The sequence below is a fragment of the Aptenodytes forsteri genome, unplaced genomic scaffold, assembly GCF_000699145.1.
Source record: "Aptenodytes forsteri isolate BGI_AS27 unplaced genomic scaffold, ASM69914v1 Scaffold151, whole genome shotgun sequence".
Classification (NCBI taxonomy): Eukaryota; Metazoa; Chordata; class Aves; order Sphenisciformes; family Spheniscidae; genus Aptenodytes; species Aptenodytes forsteri.
The window spans coordinates 3,589,212-3,607,903 of record NW_008795939.1 but is presented as its reverse complement, the minus strand read 5'-3'; the positions used below and the strand labels follow the sequence as shown (position 1 = coordinate 3,607,903).

General features: G+C 40.1%; 1 protein-coding gene across 1 annotated transcript in view; it reads left to right on the top strand.

Annotated features, from left to right (window-relative positions):
• The window catches only part of TRPM3 (transient receptor potential cation channel subfamily M member 3), a 282,091-nt gene extending 264,329 nt beyond the window's left edge, over positions 1-17,762 (top strand). The window contains exons 24-27 of the mRNA XM_019473648.1: positions 6,155-6,305; positions 6,846-7,045; positions 8,237-8,369; positions 16,313-17,762. Coding sequence (XP_019329193.1) covers positions 6,155-6,305; positions 6,846-7,045; positions 8,237-8,369; positions 16,313-17,762 — 1,934 coding nt within the window. The remainder of the gene's footprint in view (positions 1-6,154; positions 6,306-6,845; positions 7,046-8,236; positions 8,370-16,312) is intronic.
• Positions 17,763-18,692: the final 930 nt, after the last annotated feature.

Sequence of the window (18,692 nt, the reverse complement as noted above, 5' to 3'; positions counted from 1 at the left end):
GGGGGGGGAAAGGCAGATTAAGTCTTTTAGAACTGTGTTCAAACGTTCAGGTAAATTCAACAAAAAGAGCAAAACCACTCTTAAAGTAGTTCCTCTCAGACTGACAGTTCATCACAGCTGCATTAGGTGGGGGTGGAAGGGGGATCCGGGTCAGGGAACCGGTGATGGTATATGCAACTGTCTCACTTTTAGGCTGCCTTTCCTAATCCAGTTGAGCCTTGTGCTGCTCAATGGGATCCATGGGGCAGCAGCCAGCCACTTAGCTGCTTTAGTGAATGCCCGTCCAGAAGGAAATCCACAAACACTGTAAAATCTCTCCCTCAGTTCATCTCACTTACTTTGGCACTATTGCTGGCAATTTTAGCCAAAAAATTCACCAGACAGTTGTCACACGCAAAGAACTGTGTTTTCACCTTACCAAGCTATCTGCCCCTACAGAATACTACAGATACAGAAGTATATAAGAAATACTGAAGAGGAAATGATTATTCAGGGAGTGAGTTTTCTTGGTAAAAAATGTAGATAGATGACATAAATGGCAACTTGAGAAATGGCAGTCACCTGTAGAAAATCAGCAGCAGACCTCACATTTTCCTATATTCAGAAGGCAAAGCAACTGAGACTACTGTTAGCCAACATGGGTTTGGGTTTTTTGGTTTGGGCTGTTTTTCAGATTTGCCTGGTCTCACATATCAGATTTGCATCTGGATTTTCTTTCCAGCTGACAATATTTCAAGTGCCATCTGGAATCTGAAGATCAGTCTGAGTTGTGTTTGTTCCCAGTGCCTACTCCCTTATTGGAAAAACCTACATAGTTTAAGAGAAAAAGATGGGGCCTCCTTCTCTTTCACTTGTATTGGAGGAATGTCAAGCAACTAGAATGCAGTTGTTTCAGAAGATGAGAGACGATTATACACAGGTTTTAACTATCCCAGAACTTACAAGGAATGTCAAGCAACTAGAATGCAGTTGTTTCAGAAGATGAGAGACGATTATACACAGGTTTTAACTATCCCATGAACTTACAAGGAAAGTATAATTGCTACAAAAGAATTTTTTTTTAAGCTCTTTAAATTACTTAGTCTGTCAGATTTATTTATTTTTTAAAGTTTTTGAAGATTTCCTAGTATAAATGAAAATTTTATACTAAATTCTATATGATCTTAGAGGTTTCAGGCTTTTCATGTCTCCATAGGAGCTTTCTGTAAGGGCTGTCATTTGCATGGATCGTTCTGGAATTAGAACAAACAGAGCAGCTTTGCACAAAACAGAATAAATCATACCTGTGCTTTTTTTTTTGCCCTTTTTTTGTTTTTTGCATCTGTATTGCAGCTCTGCAGCACAGGCAACTTTTTTAGCATTGTTAGACAAAGGCAAAGAATAAAATCTGTGCACATTTGAAAGTCTCTCTGGCCTGAGTTGCAGTAGTGTTCCCCTTCCTAGCACTCCCCTGAGGTTATATTTTGGGTTCCATTTGGTTGGATATTTTTAATGTGGGGGGAGGAGGAGGGAGAAAGCACTAGAAAGAACAAGAAAAATACAGGAATTTACTATAAATTATGATTAAAACACCAGCAGATTGGAGAGACACTTCAAAGTCATTTTTAATGTGGCTGAGGGAAAGAAGCAACATGTAAAGTCACAATGCTGTAGTTAAAGCAACTTTTTTGAAGTAACAAGACACTGTTCAATTCCCCAAATGTTTCTGCTGATGAACAGAGCAATGGTGTGAGATTCAGAGTTCCCAGAGTTCGGTATTTTCTTTGTCAGTGAAGAAGTGGACAGCCCTAGTCAGCTCGCTTAGCCTTTTTTCAACATTTACCAGCCTGGAAAGCTGGTAAGGTTGCTTAGACATTTGATTAAAAAATTATAAAATGCTTTCACATCTTTTGGGTTCAGTGCAGATCGAAATTGGAAGGTGCCTATATACTCATAAACAGGGTGATGAAAGTGCATTTAAAATGTCCAGACAAATTAAAAAAAAAAAAAGATGAGTTGGTTTGTTAGTTAATACGCACTTATTGGTTTCCTTATTCTTTAGAACTGTGATCATATGAACCCATTCCGTAGTTTCTTGAGATTTGAAACAAATTAACCTGTATTGTAAAAGTGGCATCCATTTTTACATGAGAAGTTTTCATCAAAGGCAAAAAGCTGTTTGGTAACAAAGCTGTTCAATTTATGCACTTTCCGCTCTCCATTATTTGCCACAACTAATTTGGAAGGGTGCAGCTGGGGGAAGAGGTGTGACGCAGAAATTTGTAAGCATTGTTTCCTAATTCCTCCACCCAATACACAGTAAAAATGAGCAGTGCCCATGTCATGACAGTAATTACAGCAGGGAAACAAATTCTTCCTGAGCTCTGCCACCACTTTAGGCCTGCAACACACAGAGGCATGGGTTACCGCTGTTTGCTTTGCAACTATTTGCTGGCCAGGAAAGAGGAAGGGTTAGGTATGTAGCAGGAAAGGCCCATACAGGAAACTGTAAACGGGAGCCAGGAAGGAAAAAAAAACATAGGAGGAGATTGTGAAAAAGGAAACAAGAGATGCAAAAAATACATACATCTACAGATGCAATATTTGAAAGCTGAGTGAAGTTAACGCGTGTAATTGAAATTAAAACTCCAGCCATTTATTATTTTCTAAAGCCTGAGTTCAGGACTTAATGTCCAACCTTTATCCAATGGCCTGTAGGTATTAAACTGATTGGGTTTTTCAGTTACCTGAAATAGGCATATAGTTATACTAACAGAATTTACTTCAGCAAAACATTTCACTAGAATTAAGTACTCTATGTATTTTTTGTTAAAGCAAGGCTGTAATGTAAAAAGATGAGTATGTTTTCATACATGTTAAAATTGTGCTTTGAAAAAGTTTGTTATCACAATATGTTACTGCACATACTACAAAAATTACTGCATTTCTCCAAACATAATTAAAATGGTCAAACCGTGTTGCACATGAAAGGCAGGTGCAGGTCCCTCGGGGACGAGGCACAGCACTCAGCGAGTGAAAGCTTTGGCTTTATGGAAAGCGTAGTGTTACCACAGTGGGAGCCCCGGGACACCAACGCTAATCAAATGGAGACCCGACGCAGTGGAGCCCTGCTCGGGAGTGAAGCTCAAGGGAAAGCACCGCAGGGGTGGATAATAACACTTGTGCTGATTAACATACCGTGCATATAAACTGTCCTGTTTTGCTCATTAGCGAACTCGCTGATGTAATGCAGGTGCTGTTGTCCGAATTCTGAGATCTGCAGCTGGCCATCATGTTGGTGCCCATGCAGGGGTATGTGCAGGTGAGGGGGAAGCCAACTACCCCAGCTTATCGTAACAAGGAGATAAGACGTGCTTGGGACTCCACATACTCAGATGGGGGAGGCAAACTGTCCTCGGTTACCATAACAAAGTCTTCTCAAACCCTACAAACAGAATTCTAATTTCTTAAATGTAAACAAATATCTTAATTATCTAAAAAGAATATCATTGCTACTTTTAGCCTCCTGCCAGTCTTCTGTCCTGTGAAGCAGAGAGAGAAATTTCTGCTTCTGGTTTCCTGGGAGTAATTATTTTAAACAGTTCATTTAATAGTGGAAAAAAAATCCTTTAAAATTAATGTTATAGTTTAAAGATGGAAGAAGATGTTCAGTGCTGTGCAGTGGAACACAGGCTTCTTCATTTTGGACACACATCACGCATTTTCTCATGCAGTTGAAGATGTGAAGATTAAGCGGTGGCTTCGTTCTCCATAAAGTAAGGCATGAGATTAGGATTCCCTTGTTATTTAAAAACTGTTCCCGCAACAGAACATGCAAAAGAGAAAAACTTTTGCAAACCTTCAGGACAAGCCAAACATCTATGCATGTATAGAATAGACCATGGGAACTTGTCTTTGTAGGAAGTCTTAATTTGGCCATCACTGTGTGGCATAAACTGACAGGGATGATGAGTTAATGGTATTCTAAATACTCTGTTGTAGGCAAATAAAGCCAGAGAAATCATTTTTGTCTTGGTAGTCATCAAAGCTGATTTTTTTTTTATATTAAATTCTCTTTTTTAATAGAAAAAAATGGGATAATAGAATTGTAACCAGACTTTGAGCTGAGTTTTTGATCTCATTGATCTAAGGTTTAAAATATGCTTTTCACCAATTTCTCTCATTGCTACAAAAGACATTATTTCTTCTGTTCTTCAGCACACAAAAGGACAGCAGGTTTCATCAACTGATAGAGTGATTGTTCCGTTACTGGTGAAACCATGATGGGTTTCGGTACTGTGTTGTGTTGGACTTTGTAGCTCTGAATCAACATGTGAGCAAGTTAGTGTTTCCACACAAACAGAAATGTAAGTCTCACATTGAGTGCTGATACCAAGAGGTATTGAATGTCCCAATTTCTGCTGGGTGAAGGCTGAATGCACATAGCCTCACAGTCACAGTGGTTTTTTTATCACAGATGGCATTTTGAATATCTAAATGAAACCACTGTTTGGAGCAGTGCGGGAAGCATGAAATCAGCACTAACTTAAAATGATCTGCAAGGTGATGCTTTCTGAGACATAGAAAATTGTGTACTCTCATTGTTCCAGTAATAAAAAGTATTTTTGAAAGTAGGAAGGACTAGTGACATGATCGGTCCAGACATGACAGAGCTGATTGCAAAAGTAGTATTGCTTGTATTTGGCTTTGCCATTTCTTTTTCTGCGAGTTGAATATTTTGGGAGAGTTCTTGTTGGAAGCTGATGTATCATTTATCCTTCTGTCCCATATGGCTATAATATTTCTATATGTAATAGCTAACAGCCATATGTAGTGCCCAAAACCAAGTACCCAAATCACACGTAATATCATATGATTGCCAGTACAGACAACCACAGCTGAATCCCATGCTCTGTGAATCAAGTTCAGAAGGACCTTTTTGAGAAGAAGTAATAGTTGGTATTGGAAATCATGGATCTGTTGACACAGGGTGGAATTTTACAAAACATACAGCATCGGTAAACTTTGTTGTCCAAGTTCAGAAGGACCTTTTTGAGAAGAAGTAATAGTTGGTATTGGAAATCATGGATTTGTTGACACAGGGTGGAATTTTACAAAACATACAAAACATTGTTGTCCGTGAAGTCAGTGGGAAACTCTCCTTGATATTGGCAGGAACTGAGCCAGTGCTGAGCACTTTGAAAATTCCTCACGTAAACTTCTTTTTGATGGGGACAAAGGGAAGCTAGCTGTAGTGCTGTGCAAAATTTACTAAGATGGTTTGTATATGTAAGCTGCTGCTTCAATTATTTTCTTGAAAAGCTGATTACAGAGGTACTTAGGACCACTAGGACTGAGCCTAGAAAGACATAAACTGAACCCATGCTTGCAAATGCAGATAACCCACCACAGCACATGAAGGCATGTAAAAAAATAAGCAAGAAAAACTATTTCACAATGTTTTCTCTCCCCTTACTTCAGTTCTACAACATTAATACTGAGAACCTTTTGGTTCCAAAGCATTTGGGGAAGAAACAGGTGGCAACTCTGCTGCCTACATGTCCCTTTACCTGGTACAGTAAAGACTTGATAACCTCCCCCACTGTTTCTAGGCATGCAGTCAAAAGTCCTTAAGAGCAGAGCGTCATTATGAGTATATCCCAGAGTGGCTCGGGGCAGTGCAGTGCACAGCAATAAATGTCTACTCTTTAATTTACTTTCATATACTTTTTTTTCCTTATGCTATTTATCACATACCTATCCATCAATCAAAAAAAGACCAAGCTTTCACCACTAAAAAAAAATACGTAAGCTTTTTTCCAGGATAAAATATTTTGATCATTTTATTTGCACAGCCACTAATTACTACCAGAGTACCATGATATTTTAGCTGTATGCAACCAGGCAGCTTACCCACACCAGGCATGTCTCCTGCAATTTCTGATGAGAATATCTTGATATTCATGGCAAATAACACACAATAACAAGAACTGCAGCTTGTAAAATCTGTAATAGCAAGTGCAAACTTCTTGGGGGGAGCGTCAATGCCACTGTTATTTGGAAGATATTGCTTTGGCAGGCAGGCCGTTATAAATATTGAAATATTTCTGTAAAAAGCACTGAAAAAATAAGCTTCATTTCCATTTTGTATTTTTTTTTGCATTTTTGTTCCCAGCTCCTTGTGGTCAAAATGAAACCAGAGAAGATGGCAAAATAATCCAGCTACCTCCCTGCAAGACAGGAGCATGGATTGTTCCTGCCATCATGGCCTGTTACCTCTTGGTTGCAAACATCCTTTTGGTGAACCTCCTCATTGCTGTTTTCAAGTGAGTGACACATTGCAAAGTATGGACTTGGTGGGGATGGACATTATTCACAGCCTAAGAAAGCTGCTAAGCTGAAGACCCATTTTCAGAGGATGTGAGGGTGAGAAGGAAAGAGGCAGTAGCTTGTCTCCAGGGAATGAGGGAAATGCCAAGTTCTTCACATTGTCTCATTTCCGAGGACAGACACCCAATAGGAATCAGGGCAGAGAAGCCAAAAGGTTTAAAGTTCAGTTATGGCATCATTCACTCCCAATATGGAAAACAAGAATAAAAATATTTTCCTGTCTCGGGTTGTTGTAAGACTCAGTGGTTGCACAGAGCAGACGTACACAGTAGTAAGGTACTTTGAAATGGCTGATTGCCACTGTGCTTTGCTGACGCACAAACTTACTAATTTCTTTTGTTGTTCTTCCTTTTGTGACAAGGAAACATTTGCCACTATTAGTGAAATGTGTCTAGTTAAGGTGCTGTCGTATCATCTTCGGCAAAGTACCCAAAACCATTTCAATCTGATGTTATTTTCCTCTTCTTGCCTTCTAGCAATACATTTTTTGAAGTCAAATCCATATCCAACCAAGTATGGAAGTTTCAAAGATATCAGCTAATCATGACATTTCACGAAAGACCTGTTCTCCCACCGCCTCTGATCATTTTCAGCCATATGACTATGATATTCCAACACCTCTGCTGCAGATGGCGGAAGCATGAAAGCGACCCAGATGAGAGAGACTATGGATTAAGTAAGCCTTAGACAATTTACAGAGTGGGACTTTCCATGCCGTTGGAAATATCTACTGTTTGACGTGAATGAAGGCTAAGTCCAGCACCTTGATAACCTTTCCAGCAGAGAACTACTTTTAACTGCAGAAATCTTACCTGAATCAGTTTTACGCACATTGCCCAACCCTTAGTTCTCCTCAGAGCATTAATGAGGTGTTTTTCTGGGATTTTTGGGGGTTGTTCCCCCCTTTGTTCCTTCAAAGCAAAGGGGTTTGTTTTGCTGTTGCTAGAGGTCTGTTATTGCTGGAATTCTTCTTACAGTCCATCACACTTCCAGATCTCAGTTTTATTTCTGAAAACACAGAGGGAGCATTCCTAGTTTTTGAGCAAACAGCACATACTTCCCCCCAACACACTTTTTGCCTAGATAAGCTGAGACATGGTGAGAAGTAATTATTTTGTAGACACATGTTCTCTCCTTGACACTGACTCAAACTGGAGGAGTAGTTTCTCCAGACACTTTAATATGAACTCCCATAAAGCATGATGGAAAGCCTGTCAGATTATTTTGATAACATTTTCTCTCCTCTTCTCTAGTTCTTCAAAGCAGATCTCCACCTCCCCCAGTGTATATGCCAGAGGCAGGGAGCTAAGGGATGTGCATCTCTTCCCAACATTAGCCCATGCCACAGCCCAGTTCTTTATGAGGAGAGAGCCGGAGCCATGTGGTGGCACTGGAGATGCAAGTGCAACCAGACTGCTCTCCTCCCACTCACATCACACTGTCTGCCACAGCCCTTGCTGCTGCCTGCAGATATCAGCTCTTGCCATGTCAAATAGATCCTCTGTACTCTCAGACTCCTTTCCTAGCAGTCTGCTAATTTGATTATATTTGTATTAGATTACAGGTGGGCTTTGACTCCCACCATCTCTCCAGGACCTGACCAGCAGCTGTGCTCAGATCTCATGCAGTCAAAACACATTCATGTTTGCTCAGCGTTTGCCTGCTTAAGTGTTTCTGTCTCCAGAATCATATATAATTGAAGCCACTAATTTGGTAATTAGCTGCATCTATCTCCTTTCATACCAAAATGCCAGATAAATTTGAAGCCTGCTTTTGAACGTTTAGTCCATTAATTCCACAATAAGAAGAATGTAGTTAATTTCACGTTATTCTTTGCCAAATTCACATTTTTCCATTGTTTCCACAGAACTTTTCATAACTGAGGATGAATTGAAAAAAGTCCATGATTTTGAAGAGCAGTGCATAGAAGAGTATTTTAGAGAAAAGGATGACAGATTCAATTCCTCCAATGATGAAAGAATCCGTGTCACTTCTGAAAGGTGCACTTCTTTTGTTTGTTCTCTCATAAGTTGATCTGGAAATGTGTTTCTGTTGCCATTCTCCTTCTTTTTCTTGAAAAGGGAAACGTTTGAGGTATTTTTTAGTAAGTTTTAACTAAAAAGCAGAGTGATAAAAAGTGCTGAATTTCTTTTCTCTTTTTTTTTCTTTTTTGCTAAAGCAAATGTTCCTCAAAGTTTTGAAAACATAAATCTTTTAACCATTTGTATTAGAACGCAACTGACGTAGTGAGAAACATAAATTATTCTTGCATTTCAGTTCTTAAAGCAGAACTTTCGGGCACAAGTGGTCAGAACACAATGGGAGAGTAAGTGAGAGTTCCTCAATGAAAACTACAGCTTTAGCACTGACCTGCTAGCCATTCAGATAAAGAGCGAGCCTTGTTTCAGGATGGCCTTCCTAGGCAAGCTACTTTCATTGCGAGCAACAGGGATCTTGCCACTAATTTAAAAGGAACTAGACATTTCACCTACAGCAATGAAATGCACAAAGGTAATACGTTAATTTAGTGGAAGTTGCCAGTCTTCAAATTCATCAGTCCTAAATATTCATAAATCTGTCCATCTGCTGTGGTGCTTATATGCTTTCATCACACAGCAGCTGAGCAACAGAGTTAAATTTTGAGGACAGAGTTTCTTGTTTGATTCATAGCATTGTTACCAATAAATATTTTAGGACAATATCCTGTTAGATATTCCTAAAACTTATGAACTACTGAATATTCCATTCCCTGAATACTCCACTTTAACTTGAATAACAGAGGTCAGGTGAGTTGTCATTGTAATCGATTACACAGATGTAACACTCTTCTCCTTATACATAACCTTCTAGCACTGTCCCTGATGCAGCTATGCCTAAAATATGTTTTCTGTAGGCAAGGAAACACATTTTTAATTTGGTTTTCAAATAAATCTATCCCAGAGTAGGATTATCAGATATAATTTTCTTTAATCATCTGCATTACTGAAAACAGCACTCCTAAAACATATTTTAGAAAAGGATATCAGAGGGGAAGTATGGTAAGGCATGGAATGGCTTCCTCGTAAAGAATGGCCAAGTAATCCAACTCTACTTGGTCTGGAAGAGACAAATGAGGAATGAAATTATAGAGGTCTATATAATTATGAGTGCAAGGAGAGGGTGAGTAGAAATCAATTGTTTGCTGTCTCTCCCAGAACAAGATATAGGGGAGCAACAGATTAATCTAGCAGGAGCGCAGGTTCAAAATAAACAAAAACAGGTCATTTTTTCATGCAGTAAGTAGTGGAACAGAGTAAATTCTTGAAAGCTGATGAGGTCTAAAAGAAGCTGATGATGTCAGCTAAAAGTCTACATGGGTTCAAACGGAGACTAGACAAGCTTAGGGAAGAGAAATCCAGTAAGGACTGCTAAGTACATAGAGATCATATTGAGCCCATGAAGTTCCTGAGCAGAAAATATTTAGAGACTGGAGAATGTAAGGGGCGAAGAATTATATATGCTTCAAAGTAAGATAGCTGGCTAAATTGGTCTGTGGTCCAACCGAGTACCAAGCGAGTTTTTTCTTGTGTTCTGATAGTCCAGTGGTCAGAGAACTAACCTGAAAATCATAGATGCAGGTGCAAATCTCTGTTCAGGCATAGCTTTCCTCTTGGTGGCCAAGGAAAGAAGAGGTATGTTTGAAGCCTCTGTAAATAAGAAGTAATCCAGCTAGGACCTCCCCTACATTAGGCAAGTGCTCTAAGACCTTGAAAATGAATACATAACAGTCTGCCTTTGCACTCTGTGCTGGCCCTGTTTTATAGGAAATGAGCCCTTATCTCTATTTTAAATGAACGGCTTAAAGTACTTTGTTCCAGAAGAGAGTTCATGATTATGAATCGTAAATGAAGACAAGAACCTGAGCCCCACAGAGAAGTAGTTCCTTAAAAATCCATTTACCTTAGCCAATAGTGTAATGTGGAAGCCAGCATGCCCCAGCTCTGTAAGGGAGACCCAGGTAGCGACTCCATGGGGTACAGAGGCCGCTCCCAGACCCAAGCACACTACTAGGACTTACAGCAATGAAGTTTTTTTCTAACCTGTGGAACATTCAAATATTTCAAATCCAGATTTGCTCTTTATAGTTTCTATATAGAGACATCTTTCTACAATTAACAAGATGTAAAGCAAAGAAAACAGAGAAGATGCAAGACTACACAGTTTCTCTTCCAATGTCCAGTCATTAGCCTGTAGTAGTAGACCAAGCACAATACCTACATTATAGCTGTGAGATATCAGCTTAATCATCTGTCCAATTAACTCAGCTTTACATGGTGTAAAATTGAACCAGAAAGCCCCGTAAATGTGAATGAAGTTCCCCTTGAAGACATTCCGTTTGCAGGAAGCTGAGGATGCTGTTAGGCTCAAGGAGAAGGAAGGGCTGGGACAAGCAATTATGATCTCCAATCATCATCAAGTTGTCTCCAATCATCATCAAGTGTGACATACCTGCACCTGGACCTGGACTGCTTACTGCCCTCCCTCTCCTCCATGTGTCTGTGATACACTCACCTCTTGCTTGAGCAGCTCCTACTTGCAGCTGGATTTTTAAGAGTGCCCCAGGTCCTGCTTGGAGGAAGAACAGCTGCACACCATAGGTGCAAAGCCCAGTACACCTGGAAGAGGGAGTAGGGGACTAGCACTGGAAGGGAAACAGGACATGGGAACAGAGTCTTGCTTTGAGGCTCAGCCTAGGTGGGTCCCAAAGGCAGGTTAGGAGCTCAGGAAAACAAAAGAACAAGGGATCCTGTTTCTTGCTGCATTGACCTGGGTGTAAATGAACAATTTCAGCTAAGTGGTCGGTGGCTGTGCTGGGTCAGGACCACAGTATCTTGTCTGACTCACCTACAACAAGCTGCAGTTGCCTTGGAATAGTCCATCCTGGCATCCTGTGGGGCCTGTCTTGGTTCAGCAATCACCTTACTTCTCTTGTAACAAAGAACACCACAGAGGTGTCCAGATTTGGTGTCACCACACAGCATCTCTCCTTTACCTGATCCTTTCACATTCAGAAATTAAAAGCATGAAACGACTTTTGATGTTTGTCCTTACCTGACCCCAGGTACTAAGTAACTTGGAGGAGTAGCTCACTGGGTAGGATCTCACATAGGTACATGGACGTAGCAGCAGGTTAGTGATACACATCAGAGGAAGTGATTGACTAAGCAGAAAAATACAAAGCAGTACAAAGCTGTAAAGTGTTTCCCTTAACTGCATTTATCAGGTTAGGCAAATCTTGGTGAATCTCCTGGAGACCCAGGAGAAAGCAAAGTTGGACAACTTCACTTCATTGCAGCAGAAGAATCACAACTCTTCCTGGAGAGCCTTCCTTTCCAATCACTGTGAAACTTTCAGTGGCACATTTTGACCAGCACAGAGACACGCGTAATATGATCAAAACAGTCTGCACTATTTTTCTTGATCTGGCACGAAGCCCCTAAAAACAACCTCTTCGGTAGGCATTTTTTCCATATGGACAGGTCTCGACTCTTTCGAGAGTGCAATGCAAAACCTCTTGTTAATTCAAAAAGAGCAGGGTCACGTCCTAACAGTATTTAAAAAGCAGATAAGCTGGTTGGAGTAGATATTATTACGTCATCTTTGGTAGTATATGGTGTCCATTACTACGGCACCTTAACACTTTATAGTCTGCAGTGCAATTACACTAACAGCATCCATGAGAATGAAGACATAGTTATTATCTTGATTTCAGAGGTGGCAGGCTGAAGTGCACAGAAATAGGTTTGGGCTGGTAAAAGGGCCGCTGCCGAGCCTACCAGATCCGGCCACACATGCAGAGCAACAGTAGGAAAAGTCTGTGAATCCAGCGGCCTCTCTCTGTGGTCACAAAGAGTTAAGTGGTCTTAGGCTCCAGATGGGAACGCAGCCAGGACAACCCAACGTCCTTAGCCTGCAGAAACCTGCAGGTTTTGGTCTTTACCAAAAGATGTCAAGCAAAGTACCAATAGCCTGTTACAGGCTTGGGAACTGCTGTCTATGTTTCATTTAAATAAAACAAGCAGGGTGGATACCCCTGGAAGTGACTTTCAGTGTCTACAGTCTTTGAGGCAGTTGAAAAGGATTTTGAAGTATAAATGATGCCTTAAAAACGGACATAGGTCCACAAAGGGACTTGTGAACCTAATTCTAGCATTCAGTTAAGAGGTCTATTTCCGAAAAGACTGCCTTACTCCCATTAAATTATTACTTCAATTAAATTACCAATGAACTGATGTGCAAAGGTTAAAAATAAATATAACCAAAATTAATGCCAGCAAAAGCCATCATCTCCCAAACCATAATTAAAAAGGCTCATCACAGGTAATACAAAATCTTTGCCAGGTTCCCAGTTCTGACCTTTTATTTTTTTCCTGGTTTCTGAATATTGTCCTCATACAGTCCATGTTTGTTTCACTATTAGAAATTTTTGAGCTTCAGCAGAACACACTTGATACACATTTTACATGTGGCCTCCTCTTTTTCTGTTCTCATTCCCATATGTTAGGATGGCTTGGCACCTTCTCATACGTTGGATAAATCTTGCTGTAAGCAAAAGCACAGGTGCAATAGAGGCATCATACATGGATATTGTGAGATTTGCCAAAAGGTTTATACTGTCTCTAATATACATGGAAAAAAATCCAAAGCAAAACTTGGGCATTCCTATTTTGAAATAGTGTTTTAATTCAAAACTGTTGCTGAAGGAAATACAGCTCTAGCTGTCTATTCACTGAGTGCAAGATCATCCAACAATACAGGAAAACAGAAAATTTCACTTATTAAAACATTTTAAGGACCAGATTATGACTGTATTTCTCCAGAACATATCCCCTTATGTCCACAGTGTTTGGCTGATGTGATTTTATCATGTTTCTACTAGGATTACTTCCAGAGCATGGTGCTGTTCTGTGTGATGAATGATTGCAGAACTGAACATCGAATTAATATAAGAGAATATCACTAATCAAAAGAATAAACAATTGTTAAAAAATCTGGGAGTGGCCATATCCAATATATATTAAAAAAGATTACTAAATTCAGCTAATAGCTTTGGGTTTGGAGGAGATCATCATCACTCAAGTTTTCTTTTTGTAAATAAAATTATATAGTCAGGTCCCATCCAGTGTAAATACATGTATGTACTTCTCAGTTATCTATGCACATCTCTGGTTACCCCTGTTTTTTGAACCCAGACTGCACTATCCTTATCTTGTTGAGTTTCTATATAAATTTCCTACTACTATCAATGCAATCACATCTGTGATTACGTGCATAGCAACCAACAGACTGTGTAACTCAAAAGTCTCTCTTCGTCTTGGCCAGCAATATCACCTGTCTTACACTCTGTGCCTCTGGCAGTAGCTAATAGATCATGTTCAGGGAAGGCAGGACAAATTTATGAATGTATACCAGCAAGGTATGACTCTAGGTTCTTCTTGGGATCAGTAGCATCAGTTGTGTTCAGTAGCATTGCATAGCTCTCATGTGAATGCAGGATGCAAAACTTATCTCACTATGGACAGTTCTACTCATATTCCAGATACAAACATGTAACCAAGTGCAATAATTCAACTGGCTATGTTTGTATTAAAAATTATTTCACTTGTGTACAACTCTCAAAGCAAGCAAAAAAACCCCAAAAACCCAAGACTATCCAGTTTTAGCTTCACAGAATGTTATAAATTCATTCCAGTTCTTGGGTAACTGTTGCTGGAGTGAATATTTTTTGTTGGTCATAATCTGAGCATTCTCAAGTAAAATGCAGGAAGTTTCTCAAATTGTTCCATATGGCTGACAGACCTAAAATTGTGATGTTATATCTGTTCATCATCTTGGAGCAGTTGTTACAGAATCTGAATGTGTGATGAGGCACTCAATTATTAATAAATATTATTAAATATTTAAATATTTCAAAAGTATAATTGTTCTTATAAAATAGCATTTCAGATATTCAATAACATGAGGGAAAATTCAACTGCTTCCCATATAAACTGCTCTCTCACTATGGAATTATATCCTGTGCTTGCAATAACTTTAACCTGTTTTGTTGGAGAAGTTGGTGGAACTAGAGGTAGACTGGTGCCTAAATGATAATAAGATCAGTAGAATGAGATACTTTGAAACTACCGGTTCATTTCCTAGCAGTGATTACTTGATCATTCATCTATTGAAGTCTGATGACAGCAATACAGTTACTGCTTCACGTTAGATTTGCTGTGCTTGTGCTTTCAAAACTCACGATCTCCAACAGAAAAAGCCCATATTTCACAGGAATGTGAGACTTGCTGTAGGGAGTGGTGTCACACTCCCCCCTCTCCTCTCTTGTGTGGGTGGGTTGCTGTTGCTCATCACCACGAGGTAGTCAGACCTCAGTGTTTCACTAGCTGAAGTTCTGTGCATTAATTAACAAAGCATTAATGCTGCCCAACACTCATTCATTGCTAAAATCTGGTTTCCTTCTGGGCAAGTAAGAGTGTTTATGGTGTTTCCAGTTCCAGGTCACTTGTCCTGTTGGAAATTCAACTAGCAGTAGTGGAAGATGATATTTATCTCATCAGAAATCCTGGCTATGATTGACAGGGCGCCTATTAACATTTGAGTACGAATTGCACTAACTGGCAGGGAGTAAGAGATTTGTGAAGAGAAAAGTCTGGAAATCCTGCCATGTGGTATTTGTCACTTTTCTGTTCATTTTTCGGTGTCTACAGGAATGGGGAAAACCAGAATGGCAACCTGAAAAATCAGACAAAGATGACTATATAAATGTGTTGTTTTTAATACCTCTTTCGCAGATAATGGAGGTCCCTGGTTTACCCTGGGGACTACAACCAGAGAAAATGATTACAAGAAGAAATTTCGTATGTGCTAAAGGCAATTGCACTGTGTAAAATTAGAGGACTCCATATAAATCCTTCAGTAGAGATGTTTTAGAAGTCAGAAAATTGAAATGGTTGAAAGCCACTGGCATAAATTAGTACACAATTCACCTTAGAGTCGAAAACATTTTAAAATGACACAGATCAACAGTGTAGAACAGATATACTGAAGTTTAAATTAGGATCACACATTCAATTATTACCTATTAATACTTTAATCTAACTTTTTATTTATATATTATGATAGGTAGCTAATAAATAACTTCAAAATCCCTAAACTATTTCAATCCCTAAACTATTAACACAGACTACCCAAAGCACAATCACAGTAATGGAGCAATCTTAGTGTGTGTACCCTATTGTAGGCTGTATTTGGTTTGATCAGTGTTCTCCTCCCTGCAGTTTTCATGCATACTTTACTTGATATTACCTTCATTCAATACAATAGTCGATACATTTTTTTTCTATATATCTGAGCTAAAAATTAATCAGAGAACAAAGAAACTATCTCTTTAGGTCCACATAGCACTAGCTGGTGTAAATGTGGGGCAAAGACCAGAAAAAAAATGGGATGTTACCCACCTTCTATGGCATACTGCCCACTTTCATTACTTCATTTAGTTCTGCAGTTAACTGCGGTGGTCCTGCCTCTGGCACAACTGGGGACAACGTCATATGGCATCTGCTTTAAGTGCTATTCATTCATAACAACCTAATTAGAAGTTTTGGCAGCAGAGAGGTAGCAAGTCATAGTAAAATTTCTGTAATAACCCCTGTCCCTGGGATAGGGCACACCCAAAACCGTCTACATTACGCAGCAGACACCCCTGGTTTAAGCCACTGGAGCAGTTTCCTGAGCGAGTGGTATTTGTTCGCTGAACCTCTTTTAGCAGGGTTTTGAAGCAGATGAGGTGGTGTAGGTTGGCTTTGAATTTTAAGAGCTATTTGTTCCCATTAGTTTTGGTGACCTATTAGCTGAACATCACTGCTTTGTAGAGATTAACCTGTTTAATTCTTCCATTTTTAAGGGTAGAGAACATGGCCATGCGACTGGAAGAAGTAAATGAGCGAGAGCACTGCATGAAGGCCTCTCTGCAGACCGTTGACATCAGGCTTGCTCAGCTGGAAGACATGATGGGACGAATGGTGACCGCCTTAGAAAAACTGACCGGCATAGAGAGAGGTGAGACGACCAAGATACGATCCAGGACCTCATCCGACTGTACTGATGCAGCCTACATTGTGAGGCAGAGTAGCTTCAATAGTCAGGAGGGAAATACTTACAAGCTTCAAGAGAGCATAGATCCCACGGGAGAGGAGTCCATGTCCCCAACGTCTCCTACGATCATGCCCCGCATGCGAAGCCACTCTTTCTATGCAACAAATATGAAGGACAAGTGTGGGCTGGAAAAGTTTGAAAGCATTTTTAAGGAAAGATCTCCAAGCTTGCATCGGGCTATCAGTTCACACTCAATAGCAAAAGAAGGAAAGGTTCCCTTAGCCCCTACCAGCACTTTGTCAATTGCCCCAGACTCCAGAAGGCCTTCGTCTTGTATAGACATCTACGTTTCTGCCATGGATGAGATGCATTCTGACACAGAGCCTCTCGACAGCTCCATAAATATTCTTGGTACCGGAGATGCAGCTCTGCAGGCTCACATAGCCTCTTCCATTTTAGCTAACAGTGCATACATTAGCAGTACACCTGGTGACAAAATTTCTGGCAGGAGTCTTGATTACGAGGAAACCTCTGGAATAGAAACTAGAGCATTTTCTTCAGACTATTCGCAAATCACAGATTGCCAAATGCCCTGGGATTCAGACCCTCCCTTGTATCACACTTTAGAGCGATCTAAAAGCAGTCGTTATCTGGCTACAACTCCATTTATTCTGGAGGAAACGCCAATTGTGAAATCTCACAGTTTTATGTTCTCTCCATCTCGAAGCTACTTCAGCAGCCTTGGCATCCCAGTCAAAACAGCAGAGTACACAAGTATTACGGATTGCATAGACACGAGGTGTGTGAGCGCTCCCCAGGCCATTGCAGAGAGGGCCAGTTTCCCTGGAAGTCTCGGGGGCAAAGTGGAGGACTTGGGATGCTGCCACCCAGAGAGAGAAGCTGAACTAAGCCACCCAAGCTCTGATCATGAGGATACTGAGGCCAAAGACAGGAAGGGGATCCCCTTATCTCCTCAAGACAGCAATGCTACAAGAACGCTGACCAACAGCATCCCACTTCCAAAAATAGAGCGGGCCAACAGCTACTCTGCAGAGGAGTCCAACATGTTGTATGCACAGCACACGCGCAAGAGCTACTCTATCAGTGACAAACTTGACAGACAGCGAAACGCAACAGGCCTGCGAAACCCCTTCCAGAGGAGTAGGTCCTCGAGACCAGAGAGCAGAGGGGACAACCTGTCTATGAGGAGACTGTCAAGAACAGGAGCCTTCCGCAGCTTTGAAAGCAAGCACAGCTAGGCCTAGACAAAGCTCACCGGCAGTCTAAGGGTCATCTGCTCTCCTGTTCATTTTTCTTAGCAGAATTTTAAAAAATACTCACATCACCCTGTGTCAACTACAGTTGGCGTTAGCCACCGGTCAAGGGAGCACATTATCAGTCTCAGCATCGCCCACTGAGTTACTGCATCTTGACCCAGTTGACATTTGCACTTAAGGAAAAAGGGAGGGATGAAAGCTTTACAAAGACTTCAGTAAACAACAGGAATAACAAGTCCCCTTTATGAAGTCACAAGAAATAAATGAGTAGGTTCAGAAATCTGCCTTTTATTAGAAGGCATCCTAAGATCTTTGATAATTATTCAAGTTTTTAGAATGCAGGAATTAACTGGCAAAAAGAGATATACAAATTAGATGTTCTAAACTTCAATTATGACTTCTTTTTCATCTGTTTCACCTTTGTGATGACTGATGAAAAGCATTTGTTATTTCTGTAGGAACTGGCAGCAAACAAACCTAAAGTCTCCCAAATCCCTTGCATCACATACTTGTGGAAATGAAGAAAGATGAACAAGATAACAACCATAACGTTCACTTGTCTGTTTTTGTATCTTCTAGTGCCACAAAAATTTTATATTTTCAAGAGCAGAAAGGGAAATGAAATGCCTTTTGTACTGCAACTTAAATGAAGGAAGAATTTATGTTAAAATATCAGGTGATTCCTGTATAAAACAGGCATTCTAGATTCTAGCACAGCTGAGCAAGCTCAGGATGAATGTAATTAAGCGGAATAGTATATATTTATTTTTTTACCACATTTGTCATCAATATGTTGTCTCACTAAATCAAAGGATGTGATGGAACAGTAAGAACAGGGTGATCAGAGCAGAGCACAGTAATATTGTCAGGTTCTCACTGCTCCGTTTAATTACGTATACAAATTGAGGAGAT